This window comes from Azolla caroliniana, unplaced genomic scaffold, assembly GCF_043228905.1.
Source record: "Azolla caroliniana isolate FFs.n. ecotype wild unplaced genomic scaffold, voAzoCaro1.0.p SCAF_20, whole genome shotgun sequence".
NCBI classification, from domain to species: Eukaryota; Viridiplantae; Streptophyta; class Polypodiopsida; order Salviniales; family Salviniaceae; genus Azolla; species Azolla caroliniana.
The window spans coordinates 2,123,901-2,146,984 of NW_028230455.1; the positions used below are offsets into that span (position 1 = coordinate 2,123,901).

The 23,084-nt window shown below is 36.6% G+C and overlaps 1 protein-coding gene across 1 annotated transcript; it reads right to left on the bottom strand.

Moving 5' to 3' along the window:
- Nucleotides 1-1,480: 1,480 nt before the first annotated feature.
- On the bottom strand, nucleotides 1,481-22,742 carry LOC147850779 (beta-adaptin-like protein A). Its single transcript, XM_087335608.1, has 11 exons — nucleotides 22,562-22,742; nucleotides 21,329-21,845; nucleotides 18,421-18,545; nucleotides 17,672-17,870; nucleotides 16,486-16,714; nucleotides 15,696-15,862; nucleotides 14,671-14,880; nucleotides 14,290-14,400; nucleotides 3,199-3,375; nucleotides 2,496-2,921; nucleotides 1,481-2,201 (listed from the first exon to the last, which is right to left on the bottom strand). The coding sequence occupies exons 1-11, from the start codon at nucleotides 22,618-22,620 to the stop codon at nucleotides 1,908-1,910; spliced, it is 2,514 nt and encodes an 837-aa protein (XP_087191734.1). The 5' UTR covers nucleotides 22,621-22,742; the 3' UTR covers nucleotides 1,481-1,907.
- Between the last annotated feature and the right edge of the window lie 342 nt (nucleotides 22,743-23,084).

Sequence of the window (23,084 nt, forward strand, 5' to 3'; positions counted from 1 at the left end):
GGGTTGACATGTAGTGCAAAGAACATTTTCCATAACCCATTCTCTACTATTGCACTATGTACACTCGAACATTTGTGTTCATTCATAAGCTTGAAAGAGAGGGTATTTTGAAAATTTGAGGGATGTTTTGGAAGTTCATAAAAAATTATGGGTGTTGTGTTATCTCCCTTCAAAAACTTGATGCCAAATATAACTAGACCACCAAGAACCATAAGTTGAGTCATTTTGCATTGAAAAACGATATCAACTAACAGAAAGGAAATGTTAACGAGCAAAACTAAAGAGTCAATATAAACCATAATCAATTACCCAAAATTTTGTTGATTGCAGCATCCTAAATTATCCATAAAGCCCATCCAATGATACCTAAGGTCCTCAATGTCAGATGGTAAAAAAGCCAAAGAGCGAGAATAGCTTTCAAAACTAGTGAACTAGGAACATTTTAGATACTAGGCAACTTGTTGCATGAAAAGTGTCAAATGGGTGAAATCCAAAATAGATGAGAAGGGTTTCATCTACTTATTCACATTGCTTGCAAGTGGCCACACCATTTATCTTTGCTGTAGCCACACACCAATTCTCAAAATTCCATGTACACAACATTAGAGAAATGAGATCTTCCCTTGAGTAACAAATCCTTCCACGCTCCTTTCACTCATTATTCCCAAACAAATGATGACTATTGCATACACCACATATCCTCACAATATGTATCTACCATGGTTTATTTTGCAATCTCATATTTGTTTAAATTAGCTTTGGGCAAGCGAACCAAATCGTGGAACCATGTTTCACCCGATATTGGATGCACAAGGGGTATGGTCCAAAACAAATGGTAAATCTCACAACCGAAGGGAAAGGGCATGTGATGTATCAAAGTTCATGTACCTTGTATAAAGAGGAAGGTAATACATATTTTCCTTAACGGTAAATACATACATTATGGTCTATACACCTTTGTGAGCAAAAAATAAGATGTATAAAGCCTACAATTTATCTGCATACAAAATAACACTCCAATAGTTCATCAATCTCAAATCCTCATTAGTTTCCTTTGGATGTAGATATACATACAATTCTGCATAATATTTTTTTGAAGACCAAACACCTCTTTTACTGAAAAACATGTTTCCAGCATATAAGCCATATTTTTGCCATAAGCTAATTGGTTTTTTGAATGCATGCTTAAAATTGTTTTCAATTCGCTCGATACCTCTTTTCATTTACTAGTTACCCTTGTTCATCTCGAGTGATCAAGGCCAGTTACATTTCTTATGTTTGTCTTGAGTTTTCAGTCCCTGTACCACTAAAGGTTTGTCTACAAAAAGACGCACACACATTTATAACATAAATATGAATGAAAAAAAGATAAATAGATGTATTTCTTGATCCCATGTCTTCACACATACAAGATCTTTTAGTTGGAACTAACTGAACGAAACGCATAAAAAATGTAAAACAAACAATGACTATAATCACATTGACATATCAGATAGCACATCTTTTTCATTACAAAATCTTTGGTCATTGTCACTTCGGGTGTGGCTTTATCCTGCAAAAATATCCATCAGGGAACCTCACTTACCTTCAACTAGTACTTCAAGGTGATTTTATTAGATTTAGGGTTTTACAATGCAACTATGGATAGCACAGCATGACCTAACTTGTATGATGGATGATGATGAATCTTTTCATTCCCAAGTTGGTTCTTTGAGACCGAGACTATATGGTTGCCATTTCTCAATACTTTATCGTGCCTTCACTGCAGATGAAGCTCCAGGTGATGATGCTAAACTACTCGAGAAAATCATACAATCATCTTGACAAAAGTTGCACCTTGCACCCCTTATCTTGGTGGATTTTTCAAACCACTAAATAGAGATAAATCTACATAATATAAATAGGATCTATGAACCGAACACTTGAATTGCCGACTTGAAGATCTCAACAAAACTCTGGGAAAGATCAGGCTCATCCATCTTGTAATTTACAATGCACTTCTTTGACGTGAGATTTACTATGCATTCAACCAAGAAATATCTAGTAGTGACTGTGGCGGATTTTTGTGCAAAGAAAAAGAACTTGAAATTTGGTGCTTGGCCACCTGAGGCAATACAATGTATTAACTTGGTTTGCATGTGGCGTAGAAGCGGTTGGGGTCCCGTCAAATTCATCAAAGCTTGAGGAGACAAAGCATATTCCTAAGCAGAAAAATAAAAACAAAAGACACTTCAGAGAAATCTCCCGTTACATTTTAATAGCTTCAAGTTAAAATAGTCTACATTCTTAAAAATATTGACCTGCTTTGGTTTACAGGGTACTTTATTTATCAAATGTGGAATCTTCCATTTTTATTTCTTTTTTAATTTTCTTGATTTAACAACCTAGTAAAGTTACTACACATTCATGGCCTACATATATCACATACTTATAAGTATATCTATATCTATATCTATACCTATACCTATACCTATACCTATATAGGCCATGCGTACCTGAGAAGATGTAATTGGAAGCTGTCTCCATTTCAGTTGAAAGTCTGATGGACTTAGGATCGGCTTCGTAGCAAGAGCAAGTGGAGCGGGAGCTGCAGGTATGCTAGGAACACCCAGCCCAAGAAGGTCATCAATCGCTGAGGAAGAAGACTGTGGAGGAGGTAACATACTGGTAATAACAAGTGAATTCGATAATGGCAGATCGGTTGAAGTGGGAGGTGCATGATAAGCTGAAGAGCCATTGCTTATTATTGCCATTGCTTTAATATCCTCCTTCTCTGAGGCACTCAATAGGAGGTCATTATCATTTGCATCCACATTCTGACCTGGCAACATGGTGTCTGTCGATTCTGTCACCGATGCGGCATCATCTGAGAATTCAAGAGGGCCTCCTCTATGCTCTTTATCTAAGAACATGTATGAAGGCTGCAGATGATAAAAAAATCCAAGTGAAAGATGCTTTAGCAAAAGCAATTCATGCTCCTACTCTGGATCTGTGGGCTTTTGCTAAATATCTGAGATTTCCAAAACATTTTCAAAAACTTGGAAAACAAATAGACAGATGAAAGGTAAATACTACTAAATAGGTGACTGAAATCAAAGATATTTATGATTTATCTCCTTGAGCTTATTCTAATTATTAACTTATCAAAAAAGGATTCCTTTTAACCTAAAATACAAAGTAGGAATCTGAAAATTTGACCTGTTGGTAAACAACTGCAAGACTGTTGAATTCATCAAATATCCGGTCCTTAATTTCACTGCTTTGTGTCTCGGCAAACACAGAAACAGCTTGTTTTGTAGGATTAATAACCCGCTCAGCGGTTTCAACTCCATGTCGTAGAAGCCGATAGTAGAGTAGTCCCCGGTCATGAACATCCTGATTAAAAAAGATAGCAGATGAAAATTTTCCACATTCAGAGACCTATTCAGAAACCCAAAAAGTGAACTTAATATTGACAAATATGTCATGAGACACCAACAATAAAATATAGGCAGAGAGCTTTGCACAAATAATTAATTTGCTTTTTTTTTTTCGTTTCTCATTTCTGGCATCTCTAGATCTCCTATTCACCCTGTTTTTTTGCACTGTACTGTCAAATTGTATAATGGATGGCCACTGAGCATAATTCATAACATTATTAGGGCGTTAATCAAAGGCCTGATATGGCCCATTAGGTATTAGACTAACTAGACATAGATGGCTATGGTTTAGAAACACAAAACTTAAAGTTTGTCGTTTATAATCATGTGAGATTTAGATCTTTATATAACTTAAGCTTGAGGTCTCTCCTCCTTCCTTACTAGTTTTCACTTGTCGTTTTGTGCTCAGTTCATCATTGTTGTGTTCTTTAGCTCCTCAGAAAGCTCTTCTAGAGAGCTTTCTAATGCATGTTTAGACAGTGCATGCTGATACTGTGGTGATAAGTTATGATTGATTGTTTCTGTGGTCCACATTTCTTGGAACTGAAGATTAATTTTCATAAACCTCGCTCAACAACTACAAGGTACATTCTCTTTTACTTGTCTATTCATTAGTAGCAAATGGCTATGGGCCTAGTTTCGGCTTAAACTGAACCGAACCATTAAGCCATGGTTTAACAGTTTGATAAGTTCAATATAATTAAGCAGTTTGGTTTGGTTCAAATATTTTTGGTTTTAGTTTAGTTTCGCTCTAAAACTTGGGTTTATCGGTTTATATGTTTAAATGGTTTGGTTTAATGGTTTAGTTAATGTCTTTCTATTTATTTAATTAATTTAGCTTAAATGGTATGTAATTTATTGTATTTTTTTATTTTTTTAATTAACTTCACTTAAATGCTTATTTAATTTAGTGTATTTTTATTCTAAATTATTAAAATTAATTTGACTTAAATGGTTAGGTTTAAATTTGTGACTAAATGGTTCAGTTCGGTTTCAACTTTTCCCTAAACAGTTTGGTTAGAATGGTTTGGCTTAGCTTTCGTAAAAGGGTTGGTTTAAGTGGCTTGGGAGTTGATAAACAGTTTGGTTTGGTTTTTGTTTTCTAGAAATGGTTGGGTTGGGTTTCACTGCAAAAAAACCAAACCAAACCAATCAGGGCTCATTGCTAGTAGTAAATATTCCAAGAGGTGCAAGAGCTATTGATGATGTAAATTAAAGCCCAAAGAAGGATGTGCATAATCTATCCATTGAAAAAATTGCGACCATGTATATATCTACGCAAGAAACAATTATAAATTTGCAAAGTAAAATACATGCTTGTAAAGAAGGAGAATTAAATCTTCAACATGGAATGGAGATTCAAAATATAACGATGAAAGAGGAACTACATGCAATGAAAAAAATGACTATTCAAATGCAAAATAATTGGATGCCTACAATTGAACAAAAAATGTTAAATCTAGAAGTGGAAAAAGAGATGCTAATGAAGGAAAATGTTGAAATGAAATCTACACTTGAAGCAAAGGAAGATGTGATCATGACAAATTTAAGTGTTGGGTTCTTGTTTTGAATCACAAAAACTTTTCCACGGTTTAGGGTTATGAGAGTATTTATAGACAAGGGGAGAAAACCTCCTAAAGAGGGAAAAAATGCCCCTGTAGTCTTAAGTGTGGTCACACATCACTGTCCTAAGTGTGTTCACACACATCACTACCAAAATATGTCAACAAAAAGATGTTCTCCTAAGAGAAGCACCAAAAACCACAATACACACAAATCTTGCAATGAATTCTAACACTATAAATGCACAAGTTGCAAAAGAGCAAATTGAAAGAAGAAAGAATAAAGTTGTTATTAGAAGCATGCAAGACAATGAATCAAAGAATACACTTTCTCTAAAAAAGAATATTACAAATTCTTGGAAGATCGTTTTGCTATGGAAGATGGTATTGTATGTGCCACATAGGGTTGGTAAGAAAAGGTTAGAGGAAACATCTTTCCGATATATTGTTTGTACAATCCTAGATAAACACAAAAAAGATATCATTTTAGATAGCAATAGAGTGTATCTCAAGAGTACAAGTTTCTTTATAACGAAGGATTGAACTCCAAAAAAGAAAGAACGTTACAGGAAAGCATATGCATCTAGGAAAGGCATTCAAAATGCATAGCAAATAATGATCCATGGGACTACATATACCTCAATTTTGAAAATTTTGTTTAGATTTGTAGAGGATATTCATGGGATAAGGGATTGGGACTAAGTGATGTAGCATGAGGTGTTGATGTTAAATTTTTGGTCGAAACTTGGGAGCATGATGCAAAATTATGCCTAAGATAGACGACTACCTTATAAATCGATATGGCCTCACTCCTAAGTGAATATTGGACGTACAAGTATAGCATGATGATTATACACAATACCTATGGATAGAGATGAATTTGGGCAAAGAAAGAAAGAAAGATATATTAACGTCTTTTAAGAGGCCAGAATGGCCTATAAGACCAAACAAGAGATTACATCTTAAATGTTGTATCGTCTTTGAGAACAACAAATCACAATAAAATAAATATTACTCGATAAATACAATAGTAAATAAGATAACAAGAGATGGGGGAATTTGTTTTTTGCTACATGTGAGATTCTCATGTTAGATATATTGTAACTTCTGTCTTCAAAAGATCTCTAGCATAGGTCGATCTAGAATGGAGAGGTCTCCGAAGCGAGGGAAGCACCTACGATGGCGGAAGATAATGGCAAAGAGAACCTCTACATAGCCACATTCCTTATAAAGAGTTAAACTACTATAGTAGATTTGGGTTGGAACATGATGATATACTTGCTTTTGAGAAGCTTGGTAAAGTGTTGATTATGAGAGACTTTACGAGTTTGAAAATACCAAAACATAGAGATACCAATTTTGACATATTTTGGTAGTGATGTGTGTGAACACACTTAGGACAGTGATGTGTGAACACACTTAGGATAGTGATGTGTGTGAACACATTTAGGATAGTAATGTGTGAACACACTTAGGACAGTCATGTGTGTGAACACACTTAGGACTACAGGGGCATTTTTTCCCTCTTTAGGAGCTTTTTCCCCCTTTCCATGAAAACTCTCATAACCCTAAAGTGGTGAAGTTTTTTGGGGATTTCAAAATAAGAACCCAACAGTGGTATCAGAGCTACAAAGCGACATTTGAGCAGCAATGTAACGGCTCTCATACGCAATCCGTTTGTGCCATATGTGGTGGCATTTTTCTGCTGTTGAAAGAACAAATTTCTGCATGTTTTCTTCCTCTGCGCAGTTTCAATTGTATGTTTTTTTTCTGCTTCCAAGTCGATTCAATCCTAGAAAAAGCCTCCTTGAGTCTTCCAAGACATTCCCATAACCCTCACAAATCAGATTTGCTTCCCTTTTCTCTTCGCTTGTTCATCTTTCAAGTCAAAGAGGTATGTTATTAGCTTTTATTCATTCAGCAGTCCATTTTTTACATCAAAACGTGTTCAGTCCACCGCCATGGCTGAGAGCAATGATGTATTTCGGATGCTTGCTATTGGGGATAAACTGGATGGAATTACGGCCATGGCTGAGAGCAATGATGTATTTCGGATGCTTGCTGTTGAGGATAAACTGTTGATGCGCCATGTATTAGTAGCAAAGGGGTTGTGGAATGTGGTTCAAGGGGCTGAAAAACGTCCTGTTGTTGAGAACACAAATGCTGATGGTATTGATTCTGTCAAGGATGTTGATCATCCTGCTCATGCCCATGCTATAGTTTCTGTTGTACCAACTACAGAGCAACTTCGTTGGGATGGAAGAGATGCTCAGGCATATGCTTTGATAGCTTTGTCTGTGAAACGTACCATTATTCCCCATATTCGCTCTTGCAAGACAGCAAAGGATGCTTGGGATACTCTTACCACTTTGTACCAAGCAAGAAATGAGGCTCATGTTGCTTATCTCCGAAAACAATTGGAGAGCGAGCACATGAATGAAGGTGATTCTATGGACAGCTTTCTTACAAAAATCAAAGATTTAAAGGAACAATTAATTTCTGCTGATGAAATGATGCCACATAGTTAACTTGTGCAAACCGTTCTAAATGGTCTTCCTGATTCATATCAAAGTTTTGCTTCTACCCTTCGTTTAATGATGAAAGTTAATCCCAATGCCTTGTCATTCGAGGAGCTATTCTCTATTTTGTTACAAGAAGATCAGTCTAGGCAAAATAGGTCTAATATGCGTGTTGTAGATTAAGCTTCCTTAGCTAGTCAGAAGGGCAAAGGTAAATGGAACTCTTCTGCTAGCAAGCAAAGATTTGCTAATAATTCACAAGTGAATGAAAAAAAACAAGAGCAGAAACAAAAACTGTTTTGCAAATATTGTAAAGGAATTGATCATATTATGAAGAACTGTCAAAAATTGGCTGCAAAAGAGGCAAAGAAAAAGGAGGCAGGACTCCTTGTTGCAGAAGTCTCTGCACCAAAAACAGAGTCTACAAATCTTGTGTAGAATGAAGAATGGGCATTTACTACTGTTTGCAGTTTTGACCCATCTTCACTTGAACAATGTATGTCTGTTGTACAATCAGATGTTTGGTACTTCGACAGTGGGGCAACCAAACATATTACCTCGCAGCGCAATTTCTTCACTTCATTGGAGCCTGCCCCTACAGGGAATACTGTCACATGCGCCAACAACTCATCTTATCCAGTTATGGGTGTTGGTAAGATCATTTTGACTACTGCTGATGGTAGTCCTCTCATCTTGTCAAATGCTTTGTTTGTGCCAGGGATTAAGAAAAATCTGTTGTCAGTTTCAGCATTAGCCAAGGTTGGCTTGGTTGTTAAATTTGTTGATGACAGGTGTACAATTCATGATCTTTCCAATGGGGATGTTATTATTGTTTCCTGCATTTTATGTCGTGGGCTGTATAAACTCGTAGATTATGAAAGATCTATAAATGATTCAGCCTGTGCATACAGGATTCTCAAGCTATTTCAGATGCAAAGATTTGGCATGGATGGGTATATCCATTGAAGGCAAAGTCCGAAGTGTTTCTGTGCTTCAAACAATTTCTAGCTTTGGCTGAGAATTTGTCAGCATGTAAAATGGGCACCCTCCGTTTTGATCGAGGGGGGTAGTATATGTCTTCTGAGTTTAATGCATTTCTGGCTGAAGGTGGGATAAAACATCAGTGTACAGTACCGTATACACCTCAACAAAATGGAGTTGCTGAAAGAAATAACAGGTCACTCATGGAAATGGTGAGGTGTATGGTCAAAAGTCAAGCCTTACCACATAGTTTCTGGCTTGAGGCTGTCATGTGTGCAGCATATGTACTCAACAGGTGTCCCACTAAAGCACTGCACTCTCACTCCATATGAAGCTTGGCATGGCCAAAAGCCATCTGTTGCTCATCTGTGTGTTTTTGGTTGTTTGGCATATGCATTAGTGCCTAAACAACAACGCAAAAAATTGGATGATAAAGCAGTGAAATGTATTTTTGTAGGATACAATTCTGAAAGTAAAGGCTATCGTCTGTACCATCCACAATCTAAATGCATTTTGGTTAGCCGTGATGTTGTTTTTGTGGAGGATGCAATTCAGCCACTTCTTTCATGTATGAAGGAGACATCAGTTAGCTCCAAAGATGTGTATGACACTTTGTTGTCTCTGTTTACAAGTGGACAGTTAAGTGTAGCCTTTGGAAGCTACTCATAATGATGTAGATCATTCCATTTCTAATGCAGATCATTCTATTTCTGATGCAGACTTACATGATGCACTTATTAATGAGAGGGCTGATATAGAGGCAAAGACTTTGCAAGACAGTAAATTGGATTTTCCTTTGTCATAAATGGCTGTTGCAGACTTTGCAAGACAGTAAATTGGACTTTCCTTTGTCATATTGTACTCGTTCAGGTCATCATCGTGCTTTTGCATCAGATTGTTATGCTATGGCTGCCTCTGGTCTTTGTGATGAGAATGAGCCTGTTTCTTTTGATGAAGCACAAAATTCAGAAAATTGGATGGCTGCTATGCAATCAGAATATAATGCTATTATGAAGACTAGTACATGGTCTTTATGTGACTTGCCTCCTGGCAAGAAGGCTATTGGCACTAAGTGGGTATATAAGCTAAAGCGTAAACCAGATGGAACAATTGACAGGTATAAGGCTAGGATTGTTGTGAAAGGTTATGCCCAAGAAAAAGGCATTGATTTTGATGAGACCTTTGCTCCCACCTGCCGTATGACTACTGTTCGTAGCATTTGTGCAATTGCAGTTCATCGTGGTTGGAATGTACATTAGTTGGACATTAAAACAGCATTTCTAAATGGTGATCTTCATGAGGAAGTGTATGTATACCAGCCCCGTGGTTTTGTGCAGAAAGGGCATGAACACAAAGTGTGCAGGTTGAGAAAGGCATTATATGGCTTGAAGCAAGCACCGCGTTCTTGGTATGAAAAGATACATGCCTATTTGATTGCATTTGGGTTTGAGAATAGTCCAACTGAAAGCACCTTATATGTTAAGCGTGCTGATGATGTATTTCTGATCATGGTTGTGTATGTCGATGATATGTTGCTCACTGGTCCCAATGAGAAGTATATTGCTGACTTTATGGCTGATTTGTATGCCTCTTTTGAGATGTCAGATTTGGGGCATTTGAATCATTATTTGGGCATTCAATTCATGCAAGTTGATGGTGGAATAGCTTTGTGACAATCGAAATACATTGCCACATTATTACAACGTTTTGGCCTTGAAGACTGTAAACCTATTGCCACTCCCACGAAGACAGGTTTGATGCCACTCTCATGGAGATGCATTTGATGTTGTTCTCTATCAGCAGGCAGTTGGATGCTTGATTTACTTATGCATAACCCGACCTGACATTCAGTTTTTTGTCTCTCAAATGAGCAGGTTTATACATTGCCCAGGAGTTAAGCATTGGCAGGCAGTTACTTGGGTTGTTTTATCCCAAGGGGGGATCACTACCGCCAGACCTGCATGCTTTTTCTGACTCTGATTGGGCTGGTTGTTATGACACTCGTGTGTCCACAAGTGGTTTTTGCTTCATGCTTGGTAGCTCATGCATATCTTGGTTGAGCAAGAAGCAGCCTACTGTGGCCACTTCTAGTTGTGAGGCTGAGTATAGGGCAGCTTTCACAGCTACAGTTGAGTGTGTGTGGCTCAGACGCCTTTTAGCTGATTTGGGTGTTGGTCAGTCTTCTGCCATCACCATCTTCACTGACAGTCAAAGCGCAATGGCAGTTGCGAGGAACCCTGTGTTCCATGCTCGCACTCAGCACAATGAGGTGCATTATCACTACGACAGGGAAAGGTTCTCCGCTGGAGAGAGCAGTTTGGCTTATGTGCCCACGCAGGAGAACATTGCAGACCTCTTCACAAAGGCTCTGCCTAGGGAGAAGTTTGAAGCTTTCCGCAAAGCTTTAGAAATCCTATTTGTGGATTCATCTCTATCCACATAGCTTGGCACTTGTTTAACCATGAGTGTCAGCTCCTTGTTCACCGCATCACTCCCAAGGGGGTTTTGTTGACATATTTTGGTAGTGATGTGCGTGAACACACTTAGGACAGTGATGTGTGAACACACTTAGGATAGTGATGTGTGTGAACACATTTAGGACAGTCATGTGTGAACACACTTAGGACAGTCATGTGTGAACACACTTAGGACAGTGATGTGTGTGAACACATTTAGGACAGTAATGTGTGAACACACTTAGGACAGTCATGTGTGTGAACACACTTAGGACTACAGGGGCATTTTTTCCCTCTTTAGGAGGTTTTTCCCCGTCCATAAAAACTCTCATAACCCTAAAGTGGTGAAGTTTTTTGGGGATTCAAAATAAGAACCCAACAACCAAAAGAAAATATAAGTGGATTCTGGTCTATTACATGACTCAAAATATTGTATTGTGACGATTATGGAAGAATTCTTATACATATGCTTGACTGCACAAACTTGATCGTTGTAAATGGTTTAATGTTACAAAGGCTATATACACATGAGGGAGTGGCTCCGATGGCTGAGAACATTGGAAAGACCTTGTAATACATGCATTGAAGATGTCAATAAGGGAGCAAAAAAGATGGTTATTGGGGAAGCAACTAATGTAAGTGTCATTAAAACTAAGCTTTTAAAATGGACAATGCCATGCAAACACCATTGGATAATGACCATTATAAATCAAGTTATAAACAAGGCTTGATGGTTAGGTCATGAATTCGATTAAGCCAACTTTTAAAGCAAGAGATAAGAATCACGTATCAAATTGTCGCACAATCATGGAACAAAAGGTAAGTGCACGGGCTTAAAGTCAAAACAAACGAGCACTTGGGCAAGCGGGCTTTAGACCAAAACACTCCACCGTAGATCATTTGGTTACATTAAGCATAATGAAGAATCAAGTATATCAAATTGTCGCACAATCATGGTGGGCACTAAATTGTATAGCACTATCATGGAGCAAACGATAAGTGCATGGGCTAAAAGTCAAAACAAATGAGCACTTTGGCAAGCAAGATTTAGACCAAAACACTCCACGGTAGATCATTTGATTGCATTAAGCATATTTATGGAAGAAGGTTAGCTACAAGGAAAACGCTCTATTGTTGTTTTGTTGATTTTTTTAAAATTTTGATATAGTACCACAAAGTGAGCTTTGGAATAGAATGCTAGAAATGGGCATGCCATTAGTATCAAGTTGCTATTGCACGATTATATGAACAAGTTAGATGACAACTAAAAATAGAGAATGAATCCTCAAAATACTTCTTAAGTAACATGGGAGTTAAGCAAGGATGTCCACTATCTGTCATGAACGAATTAACATCATGGCCTGGACCCAACCATTAAGATATCCTATTGTCATATGAGATGATAAAAGCTACTTTTTGTAATATATTGATTATTGTAAAAACTCTAGAACATTCCAAAACGTTCTAGAATATCCTAGAACATCTTGGAATATTCTAGGTCTAGAACATTATAGAACATTATAGAAATCTCTAGGCTATTCTATAGGAACCTATAAATAGAGACATACAGGTCTTCTCAAATCAATTCGAATGAACACTGGTCTTTAGCTCTCATCACCTATCTTGTATCCGGTTCCTCTTGTGCTCATCCTATCTTAATACACCCATTCTTCTCTTATCATTTTGTTCCTTTCTTCTTCTGTTCTTTGGCCTCTTAAAAGACATTAATATATCTTTCTTTCTTTCTTTCTTTCTTTCTTTCTTTCTTTATATCCTTCTTCCATCACTCTATCTTTTTCTCTGTTCGACACTATCATCTATAGTCCTTGGTTTATGTATTGATAAATTGGAAGTGGTGAATAAGGTTGCAAGAGAAGAAGGATTAGATGCTCCAAAATATATGCAACAAGTTATCTTATTGTTTTATATGCAAATGACGTGGTTATCTTTTCATATGATGTTGATGGCCAAAACTGTAAATGCGGATAAAACAAAAATGATGGCAGTGCAAACCATCCAACCTCACCAATACTCTATGCTTATATATAAGGGAGAGCATGTACAATTTGTACAAAGCTTTAAGTACCCTGGTATCGATGTACCTACCACAAACAAATGGAGTGTCTGCTTTGAGTCTAGACTTAGTTGGAAAAGTTATTATATGTTGGAAAATCAATAAAACCAAAGTGATGGATGGGAAGTGAAACTGATGTTATTTAATGTCATGGTAACAAAACTTTTGCTTTATGGCGTAGAAGTGTAGGGTGGCACTATCCCTCTTAATACATGAACTGAGATTAAGACGATTCAAAAGATGTTTTTGACAAGAACACTAGGAGTAAATCCACCACCTCCTATCAGGTTATGCTCTTGGAAACAAGTGTTTGACCTATAGAGATATTGACACCACAGAGAGTATATAGATACATTACAAAAGTCATGAATATGCCAAAGTATAGATACCACATCTTGCTTGGAAGAGCAAAATTTTCTCATTTGGTTGGGTAGTTGACATCAAAAAATGGTTCAAAAGATGGGGTGTGGAAGATCTCTTAAAGCTTTCAAGTGATTCAATGAACTATGTAGTTATTGAGGAAAAATAAATGGAACCACTAAGGAAGACATGGAAAGACACCAAAAAGGGCAAAATTAGAATGTCGGGTTCAATTTAAGGCAAGAAGGTCTAGTGATTGTATTTAACCTTGTCATTACTAACATGAGTATTAATTCTCATAGAGCCCTAATACTCCTTCGCACTCATTCACACAAGCTAGGTATTGACGTGCATTATGGCATGAAAATCCGCCAAATTTAAAGGTGTGTAACGTGTAAGGAAGGGGTAATAGAGGAATAGTATCATTTGCTTTTAAATGCTCTACATATGGTGCAATTCGTGAAAGCTATTATGACATTAAGATGCAGTGATGACTTGAGTACCACATTAAAGAGAACGACAAGAAGGTTGAGCTAATATATGTATGCCTTATTCACACATCAAGACTTTATGCTTCGAAGTATGAATATCCCTGCTTAGGAAGGAGACACATCAAGAAAACTTGAGTACTTAGGTCCCATGGGTCAATATTGGCCTCTCTATGGACGCTGAAAATGATCTAATCTAATCTTAGTATGGGTAACAATCTATGGCTTGAAATTATCTGATATGTGCACACTCATACGAAGGTACAAACCCAAGGTTTTACATCTAACATAGATAAAAACAAGGTTTAAATAATGAGAACCAAAGAAGATCAATGACATTCAAGGAATGATGAGTAAAGAATAGGTTGTACATGCATATGTGGCTTAGTATGGAGCCAACTAGAAAACATAGAAAAGTGAACCCACTCACCTGATTAACATCAGATAAAGCAGCTGCAAGTGCTGATCCTAGGATCTTCTGTGTCTCTGGTGCCCTTTTAAAAAAGCATTTTGCAACAGCTGTAAGTAGCTCCAGACGAACCTAGCATAAAAGCACATTGATGAATTCAAAGCATTAGTGTGTCATTCATGTCGTATGTAGGACGAAAAAGGTTACTTGGTTTCAGCACTAAAGAAACTGACTCAAAAAGTAACCTAATTTAACAACAGTATGTGGAGAGAGAAAACACTCTAATAAAGGCTACATTAACCCATAAAGTAAAGAAAAATAAGGTTCTTAAGATGTTGATGTCAAGGATTTACAAAACTTGTAAAGACAAACAATAATATAAAATAGTAAAGATAAGTTTACCTCTGGTGAATCCTCATCAGCCCAATTCTCAACAAAACCCTCAATAACATATGGTGCATCTGGCATATCAGATGCATATTCACCTAGCATCCAAAGTAAAGCTGCTTTAGCTTTTGCCTCCTGTACATGCTTACTGCTGACATTGCCTACAACAGCAATGCAATCATGACTCCACTGCGGATATTTCCTCAACAAATCTTTCACCAGCACCTGCAATACACAGTTACATCAAAGAACCATGAATGATGACAAGAGACAGACCTACATCATTCATATACCAAATATAGTGGCATATGCAGATGAATAAATATTTAATTCAGTTCCCTCAAACATATGTTCATTGTTAATTCTCAAAAACCGAGAACAAGAAAGATAGATACACAGCTGGATCTAATGCAACTCTTTCATAGCCTTTACGTGACAAATACCTGATCTCCACTTCACAATTACTATTTTTTGTGTCAGTGTCTCTTATGTTTTTACTATAGAGTGAGGGAAATCAACACAGATCTTTTTCATTCATGTTATAATTTTTTTCTAAAGGTTGTGCAATATCTTATTAATTTAGGACGTGCCCTAGGCTAGAAAAAGAACACAAACAAAGACTAAATGCCTCAAGATCCATTTTCTTGCAATGAATTGGGTGTGGTTCTGACTTTTTTAGTATTCTTGTAGATTCTTTTACCACATTAATTATACATAAGTCAGATGTAGATATATCTAAAGGTTGTGCAATATCTTATTAATTTAGGATGTGCCCTAGGCTAGAAAATGAACACAAACAAAGACTAAATGCCTCAAAATTCATTTTCTTGCAATGAATTGGTGTGGTTCTGACATTATTAGTATTCTTGTAGATTCTTTTACCACATTAATTATGCATAAGCCAGATGTAGATATGATTCTCTAGATTTAAAACACTTGAATTTGGTATCAAGATTTGTTTAGAAGTATATAATTGAATGCAAAATATCATTTCAAAGCCCTATTTGCCAGGAAATCCAAAACAAGTATTCCCAACGTACCAATGTTTCTGCAGTAACATGGTCCTTCTCCATTTCAAAGAATTGAAGCAGCCTGTCTACAATAGCATTGACATCATATTGCTGTAAAGCGATCTTTCCAACTGCTCTTATAGACTCACGAGCAATAGCAATGTCAATGTTTGCTGCATACTCGCTGAGCTCAGTCACTGCAAAGTCACAAACGAGCAAATAATCTACACTTTAGAGTTTAGAATCTGCAATCATCATTCTACATTACAAGATATATATAACCATAAATCTATTGGACCAGATTAGAAGAAATTCCACAATAAACAAAACATAATGAAAGACAATAAAATAAACACACGCATGTTAAAACATTTTCCCACTTTATTACTATCATATAAAAGTACAAAAGATTAACGTACTAAGCTCATCACAACACCCTCCACTTAGACAAAACGAATTTATGCAAATCCAAAGCGAGAGACAAACAATACAACAATGAACAACTTGGCTAGCATTGTGAATGCTTTCATAAGTTTCAGCGGCGGGCACCTCACGAGAATTTTCCCTAGGTATAAATTTTTGACTAATCAAGCATATCTATGCAATTATTATGGGCACATGAGCATAGGCAGCAGAGTGAGTGAGTCATGGGTAAAGGTGTAACACTTCAAGAGTAAGTCTAAAAAGAATTGGTTGCATCTGCATCGTCTAGGAAAAGCTCCAAATGATAATGTGCATACTGAGGCAATCCATAAAAAACCTAATTCAATAGCTACCAATTTCATATGTGTCCATAACAAGGAAATCCGGAGGACGATACCAATTTCATATGTGTTGCTTTCATTTGCAACTGCAGTGAGCATCTCTAACTTCAGCTTCTTTATATACGAGGGATCACTGTATCGACAGTAAAAATGTTTATAGTCCGATGAGAACAGAATAGGTGCTCGCATCACAAGTAAGTGGAGATGACACAAGACCGCATAAGACTGTTCTGAGCTTCCCGAACTGATTAAAGTCATCAGTGGAGCTTTAATTCTCTCGTAGACCTGGACAAAGGTGAAAAGAACCATGAAATGAGCATGAGGTTTCCCCACAAAAACACCATACAAACATCTTTGACAGAATAAACATGAGTGTAATAGTTTAAAATATACTCAAAATGTTCAGATAAAGGCAAATTTTGCCTCTATGCAAAGAAAAAATAAGTGGATGCTTTAACATTTCAACTGCAAAGCAAAACATATACCACGTTGTTCCTCACTAACACCTCTCATGAATATAACATTCACAAAGCCTAAAATATACCTTTGTAGACCATTACATTTTTGGCTTCAGATATTTAGAGAAGAAAACAAGAAAGAAAGGAAAGATATACTAGCTTCGTGTGAGGGCATTCTAGACATGGTTGAAAATACTATTGTATATTGTATACGAGAACTATAACAGAATATACAAATGCATCTTCTATTTCTGCTATTGGATCTAATTTGAGCCAAATCAACCCTGTTCTGTATAGATGGGATCCTCTACAATGGAAAGAAGTTAAGTTTCCTAATCAAATGAAAATACAAAAATAAATGAGAATCCTACTCTATAATAGAGATTAGACAGAAAATGCTATCCCTAAACAAAAGCAAATCAGATGTCCACATGTCTACAAAGTCATAAATCCCCATAATACACAAACATTGATGTCTGAAGAGCAAGTAAAAATCTTGAGTGTAGAATCCACCAACATGAATGAAGCGCAGGCCATTTTTTCATTCTATTTTTCCTTCTTCGCTAGGAAAAAGATACCTACGATGGACAGTTTATTTCAATGTAAATGAATGTAAATATCTAATCATATATTACTAGATCTCCCAAGCTTAATTTTGTGAAAAAGGAACAGAAATTTGAACCTGAAGGCAGTGAAGTTTATCATGCATGGTACGTACATTGCTCAGGACAAATCAAAAAATTCTTCAGTGTCATTATTATATGGAAAAGCAACATTCTTTTACCTGTTGATGAACATCAGCCATGGACATGGTCAAGTTTAGAAAAACTTTGATAGTTGCCAGCACAACTGCACTGTTTGCATGTTGCAATCTATCCTCAAGCAAATTCATGATATCAAATGTCTCATTTGGCTCTGCTGGTAGATACTTGGCTACAAGTTCAAGAACAAGACATTGTGCCCATTCATTGAAATCTTTGATCCTGTTCTTTAAAAAATCTCAAATCAACATTAATCGCCCACAAAATTTCACTATATATTCCAGAAAATAATTACTTTTTTTAATGATTGGAAATACATATACTGTATATGATAGTGCAATACTGCAAGATAGTATCATGTTAATGTTTAATTATAATCCTTATAATTTTTTAACTTAAGAGAAGTCAGTTCAGTCAAGGTATTTGGCAATAACTTACTACAAATCTGTGTAATGAAACAAATATGTGTTTTGTCGTAAATGAAATTGTTTCAGAGAAATGGTGTAGTGGTTCCTTTTTTCCAAGAAAACTAAGCTTTTCTTATTTGCAACTAGTTTCCAAGACTTTTATCCACTTGGGCTTTCTTTATCTTCTCTAAAGCTATAGTTTTCTACCTTGGCAATTTCATTGAATATGATCTACAATTCTTCATACATCTCTTCTGCTATCTGACGCTAACACTGTCTCTGCTTACATGTACAAAGACCATAAATTAATTAAGTCAATGTGAGTAGAGGGATATAATCTGATTTTATTCGTCACTTTTCCTAACCTGTTTAAAAGATAATAGATAATAGGTTTAGCCATCAAAAAATCCTTTTCAAGTCCCACTTCTTCAATGTTGTTTCCCTCTTGAGTCAGAATTTCTTGAAGAGCGCACAAACAATTTGCAACCACCTGGTAAGAGAAGTAACAATGATTAACTTCACAGAAATAAATAAAGATTGTCTTATATCCCATTTGTAATATGGACTCACCACACTCAGCAGATTAGTCGCACTAAGATAGAATACATAACTTCATTTACCATATAACTTCAGAATTATATTTTTTTATCAAATGGTGAGCAATCTACAATTAAAATGTAAATGCAGTGTCATTTACAAAAGACTGGTTCTCATCCCCGTATCCAAAAGCTTTTGGACTTCAAACAATATCAGTTAAAATATTCTAAAAACAAAAAGAATCTCAATGAGGAAATAATGATTCTAACTATCATATCAGAAAAATAAAGAAGTCTATCTATTTTACTCTCAAAGAAGCCACGAATTCCAGTTCACCCCTCGATCACTGTAAACTCAACTAATCATAAGCTTTTGGACAAGTTGACTCCATGCAAAATCATGATTTGTAATATTAACTACCTGATCATCCTTCATTTTGGATAAAATAATGATTCTCACTGCAACACAGTTTACAAGAGTTTTAATATATAACGGAATTTTGCATGATACCAAGGTAATCTTAGGAAAATCAAACTTAGACGCTGTTGGTTTGCGCTATGAATATATGCCAATAGGGATTCTCTAATTATTAGCTGCATATTTGGTAATCTAGCTGTTAGCCATCTGGCAGGCTGTTGTAAACTAGCCGAGTATGTAACCGATCACCTATAAATATAAAGGGACCTGGTATAAACTACAGTGAACTAATTATTAATATTAGTAATAGAGGATAGAACTCATAATTGGCCTCATTAAAGATGATGACCTCAAAAAATAGCATAAATTAGTCAATGGCGTCTGAAGGGTTTGAAGACCCGAATAAACATTGAATACAATATGGTCAAATAGCGTGGGTGATGGATGCATGATCTCACCCGATCACCCAATTCTATAAAAAGCACAAGCAATCACTCAGTTCTAGATAAAATAGTAGCAGAAATAGGAGAACACATAAGATTAGGAGAGTAAGGTGTATACAGAGAATACTGTAATTAGTGTTTATCCTTATTATAAGCTTCTTTTGAATAACCCTACTGATTTTAAGTGTGTCTTTAGGTTCATTAATTAACATCCCAGAGAGGGAGTCCTCTGTCAGCCACCACAATGCCTGACTGCATCTGATCACATTTGATTGCCTCATAAATCCCCTACCTAACCAACTAAGCCCCTTAGAAGACAGGACTAACCATTCCCCATGGTGGAACTCCTTAGTTTGCTAGCTTTTCCTGTAGACGACTAAATCTGGCCCTTACTATAACTACACTAAAGCTGGGTGACTTGAAGTAGAGACCAAACCTGATGACTTCACATCCACAACCACTACCAACACTAGCCACTATTAAAAGTTCAGACCAAGGACAACAAGAGTTAGAAGACTTTCCTCACAAAGTAATCTCTATGTTAGCCAAAACCATTGAATCCATGTAGCATTTCATCCAAATGGAAATATATGCCAAAACCCATGTGCATTGCTTTCAATAGGCAATATACCTATGCCACTTACTATTCATTCGAAACAAGATTTAGAAGACTTCCCCACCCCCAAAGTAATCTCTATGTTCGCCAAAACCATTGGATCCATGTAGCATTTCATCCACATGGAGATATATGCCAAAACACATGTGCATTGCTTTCAATAGGCAATCTAGCTATGCCATTTACTATTCATTCGATCATAGGTCCCAAGAAAAAGATTATTTGATTTTGATGACTTGGCCAATTCAAATTGAAGTTTTCCAAAACTCCTGTAGTTGTTAACATATCATTCAGTAACAAATGGATGAATCCATTATTTCCATATGGTTGTGTTAACAAAAACTTGTGCATAAAGAAGAATCAACCTCACCCATGGAATAGATATTCAATTACATTTCACCTACCCTCTCAGGATGGGCACTCTCTAAAAATATGTTTACAGCTAAGCATTGTTTGCATTCTCTTCTGTAATAAGTATGTGTGTGAGATAAAAAGGACATGTAATGCTTCTCTAGTCATGTGCCCAAAATAGAAACACCTATATATGTAGTTTATCCACTATCAATTTTGCAACGTGGGCTATATCCCAAGGTCGATGAACATTCAACTTCATTTTGATTGTACATCACCTTCATTCTCAAAAGCCATGCCCACAAACTTCATTGGTAATAATGGCAGCAATTGAAAAATTGAACATTTATTAATGTAATCTTCCAATTTGCATAGCACATAAATGATGGTCATTCCTCTTTATAATGAGAGAAGCAGATGGGACGCCGAAAACTGGCCGTCCCTTGTTGCTATCATCATAACAACCTTTTATATATATTTATAACCACAATAACCATTTTTATAGTATTTTATAAATGATATAAACTGTGCATAGCTTTAGAACTAGGAAATAAGGACCTATCACTTCAATTTGTCAATGATTTAAACAGTGAAAAACTCTGAGATACCCCTCAGTTTCTCTTTATTCCAAATGCCCCTATGTTTTGTTCATTCCCCAAACACCCTTGTTCAACCACAGAAAGAGAGGGAAAAGGATGAATTGATCATATAATTGCTCACAATAACACACATTTAGAAAAAAGGAGATGAACTAAGCACATAATTGCTATTTCGGGGGTTGATATGAACATTTGGGAATAATGAAAAGTCAGGGGCGTTTGGAGAAGTAAAAAAAAAATCTGAGAGTGTTTCAGAGGCTTTCCCTCAAAAGAAACAGAAAAAGCATTTATCAGAATAGATGATGCTCACCTGAGAATCGACATCACGAAGCATTAGCTCTTTCAAAGTGGCCGGAAAGTCATTGTCAGTGCATGCACTCGGGGCAATATTATATAGCTTTAAGACTCCCAAGGCAGCTACAGTTCTGACATATCCATGGCTATCTGTAAGGCCTGATTTTAGAGGTCCGACCAAATACTCTACCAAATTCTTCACTCTCAAAGAGCAAAGACTCCTCAATGCAAGACCCCTTATCATAGGATACTCATCTTGGCAATCCTTTTGAAGGAAATTGATGGTGAGGAGAGCTAAATCTGGATGGACTCTTGCATAATTGCCGACATAAAGATAACACATTTTCTTCAATACAACATCAGAAGTAGCTGAACACATGACCATTTCACTGAATAAGGGTGAAACATCGATGCCGATGGTCATATAAGAGATGACTTTCTTGTAAAGTTCTCTCTTTACATCTTCTACACCAGGAGCTCGGCTTCCAGCTAATTGACGAAGTTGAGATTTGAGTTCTGAAATCTCTCCTTTCCTGTTCATGATTTGGCCTGAATCATTACTTCACATACATTGCTCGGAAGAAACATAAATGGGAAACAATATAGCCTACAGAGTATACATGAGTTATAGAAATCAATTTTTACTCACAAAATTCATCAATTTTGATATTATAAGGAAAACAGGGAAAACAATAAATCACATAATGTGATTTCTCACAGGAAAAAAGGAACACATGTATTACACGTCAGATTTTAGAGAAAAAAGAGGAACAAAACACATTACACATCCGATTTGGAGGCAATAATGAACATGAAAACAATAATCGATATAGCACCCATCAGCTAAAAGCAAAATTTGAGCAAGAGATAAGCAGCCTACATATTAGCTACCAGAGTTATATTGCATATATTGACCATCAAGATTAGATGGAAAAGACTAAAAAAGAACCTCCCAAACTACCCATTTGACGGAGAAATATTGAACATGAAAACAACATCATACATTCCCCATCAGATTAAAAGGTATGGAAAAGAAACCCATAAATAATCCATCAGATTTAAAGCCAAATTCTGAACCGCAAAAAACAATTTACATATCACCCATCAGAACTAGATGAGGGAAATTGAGGGGGGGAAGGGGGGAACACAACCCACAAACTGACCACTATCCATCAAATTTAACGGCAAGATGCAAATGAGATTGATCGATTTCAATTTGTTAGAAGGACACTAGAAGGTCCCCAGTTACCCTGATGGAGTCGAAGACGAAGAAGAGGAAGAAGATCGATGCGAAGCGTTCTGAGGCATGATTATTTCGTCGACAAGGAGCAGAGAAGCTCAGGGGATGGAGAAATCTCTGCTACGCACACAAGATCATGAACAGAGAGGCGATTTAATCGTGGGTTCTCCCTCGCTAGTAAGGTACAGATCTGGGGGGGGGGGAGAGAGAGAGAGAGAGAGAGAGAGAGAGAGTGTGTGTGTGTGTGTGTGTGTGTGTGTGTGTGTGTGTAGCCAATACCCTCAGGTATTTTAAATAATTATGGAAATACCCCTCTCTTTTTCTTTTTAAAATGGGGCCCTTCTATTTCACACATCTTTGTTAGACCATATTACTCTCTCTCTCTCTCTCTCTCTCTCTCTCTCTCTCTCTCTCTTTGGTGAAAACACACAATTATATTAATAAATGTGTATAAGAAACACTACTTACAATGAGTGTGACCATGAAGTATGGTCACCCACTAACTACACTACACTACATGGGTAGTGGAACA

Coding starts and splice junctions, on each gene's coding strand:
- LOC147850779 (XM_087335608.1), bottom strand. CDS start 22,620: ATGCCTCAGAACGCTTCGCATCGATCTTCTTCCTCTTCTTCGTCTTCG. Junction 16,715..17,671: donor TGGCTGATGTTCATCAACAG/GTAAAAGAATGT, acceptor ACCTTTGTCCAG/GTCTACGAGAGAATTAAAGC. Junction 14,401..14,670: donor CTGATGAGGATTCACCAGAG/GTAAACTTATCT, acceptor CTTTTATGCTAG/GTTCGTCTGGAGCTACTTAC.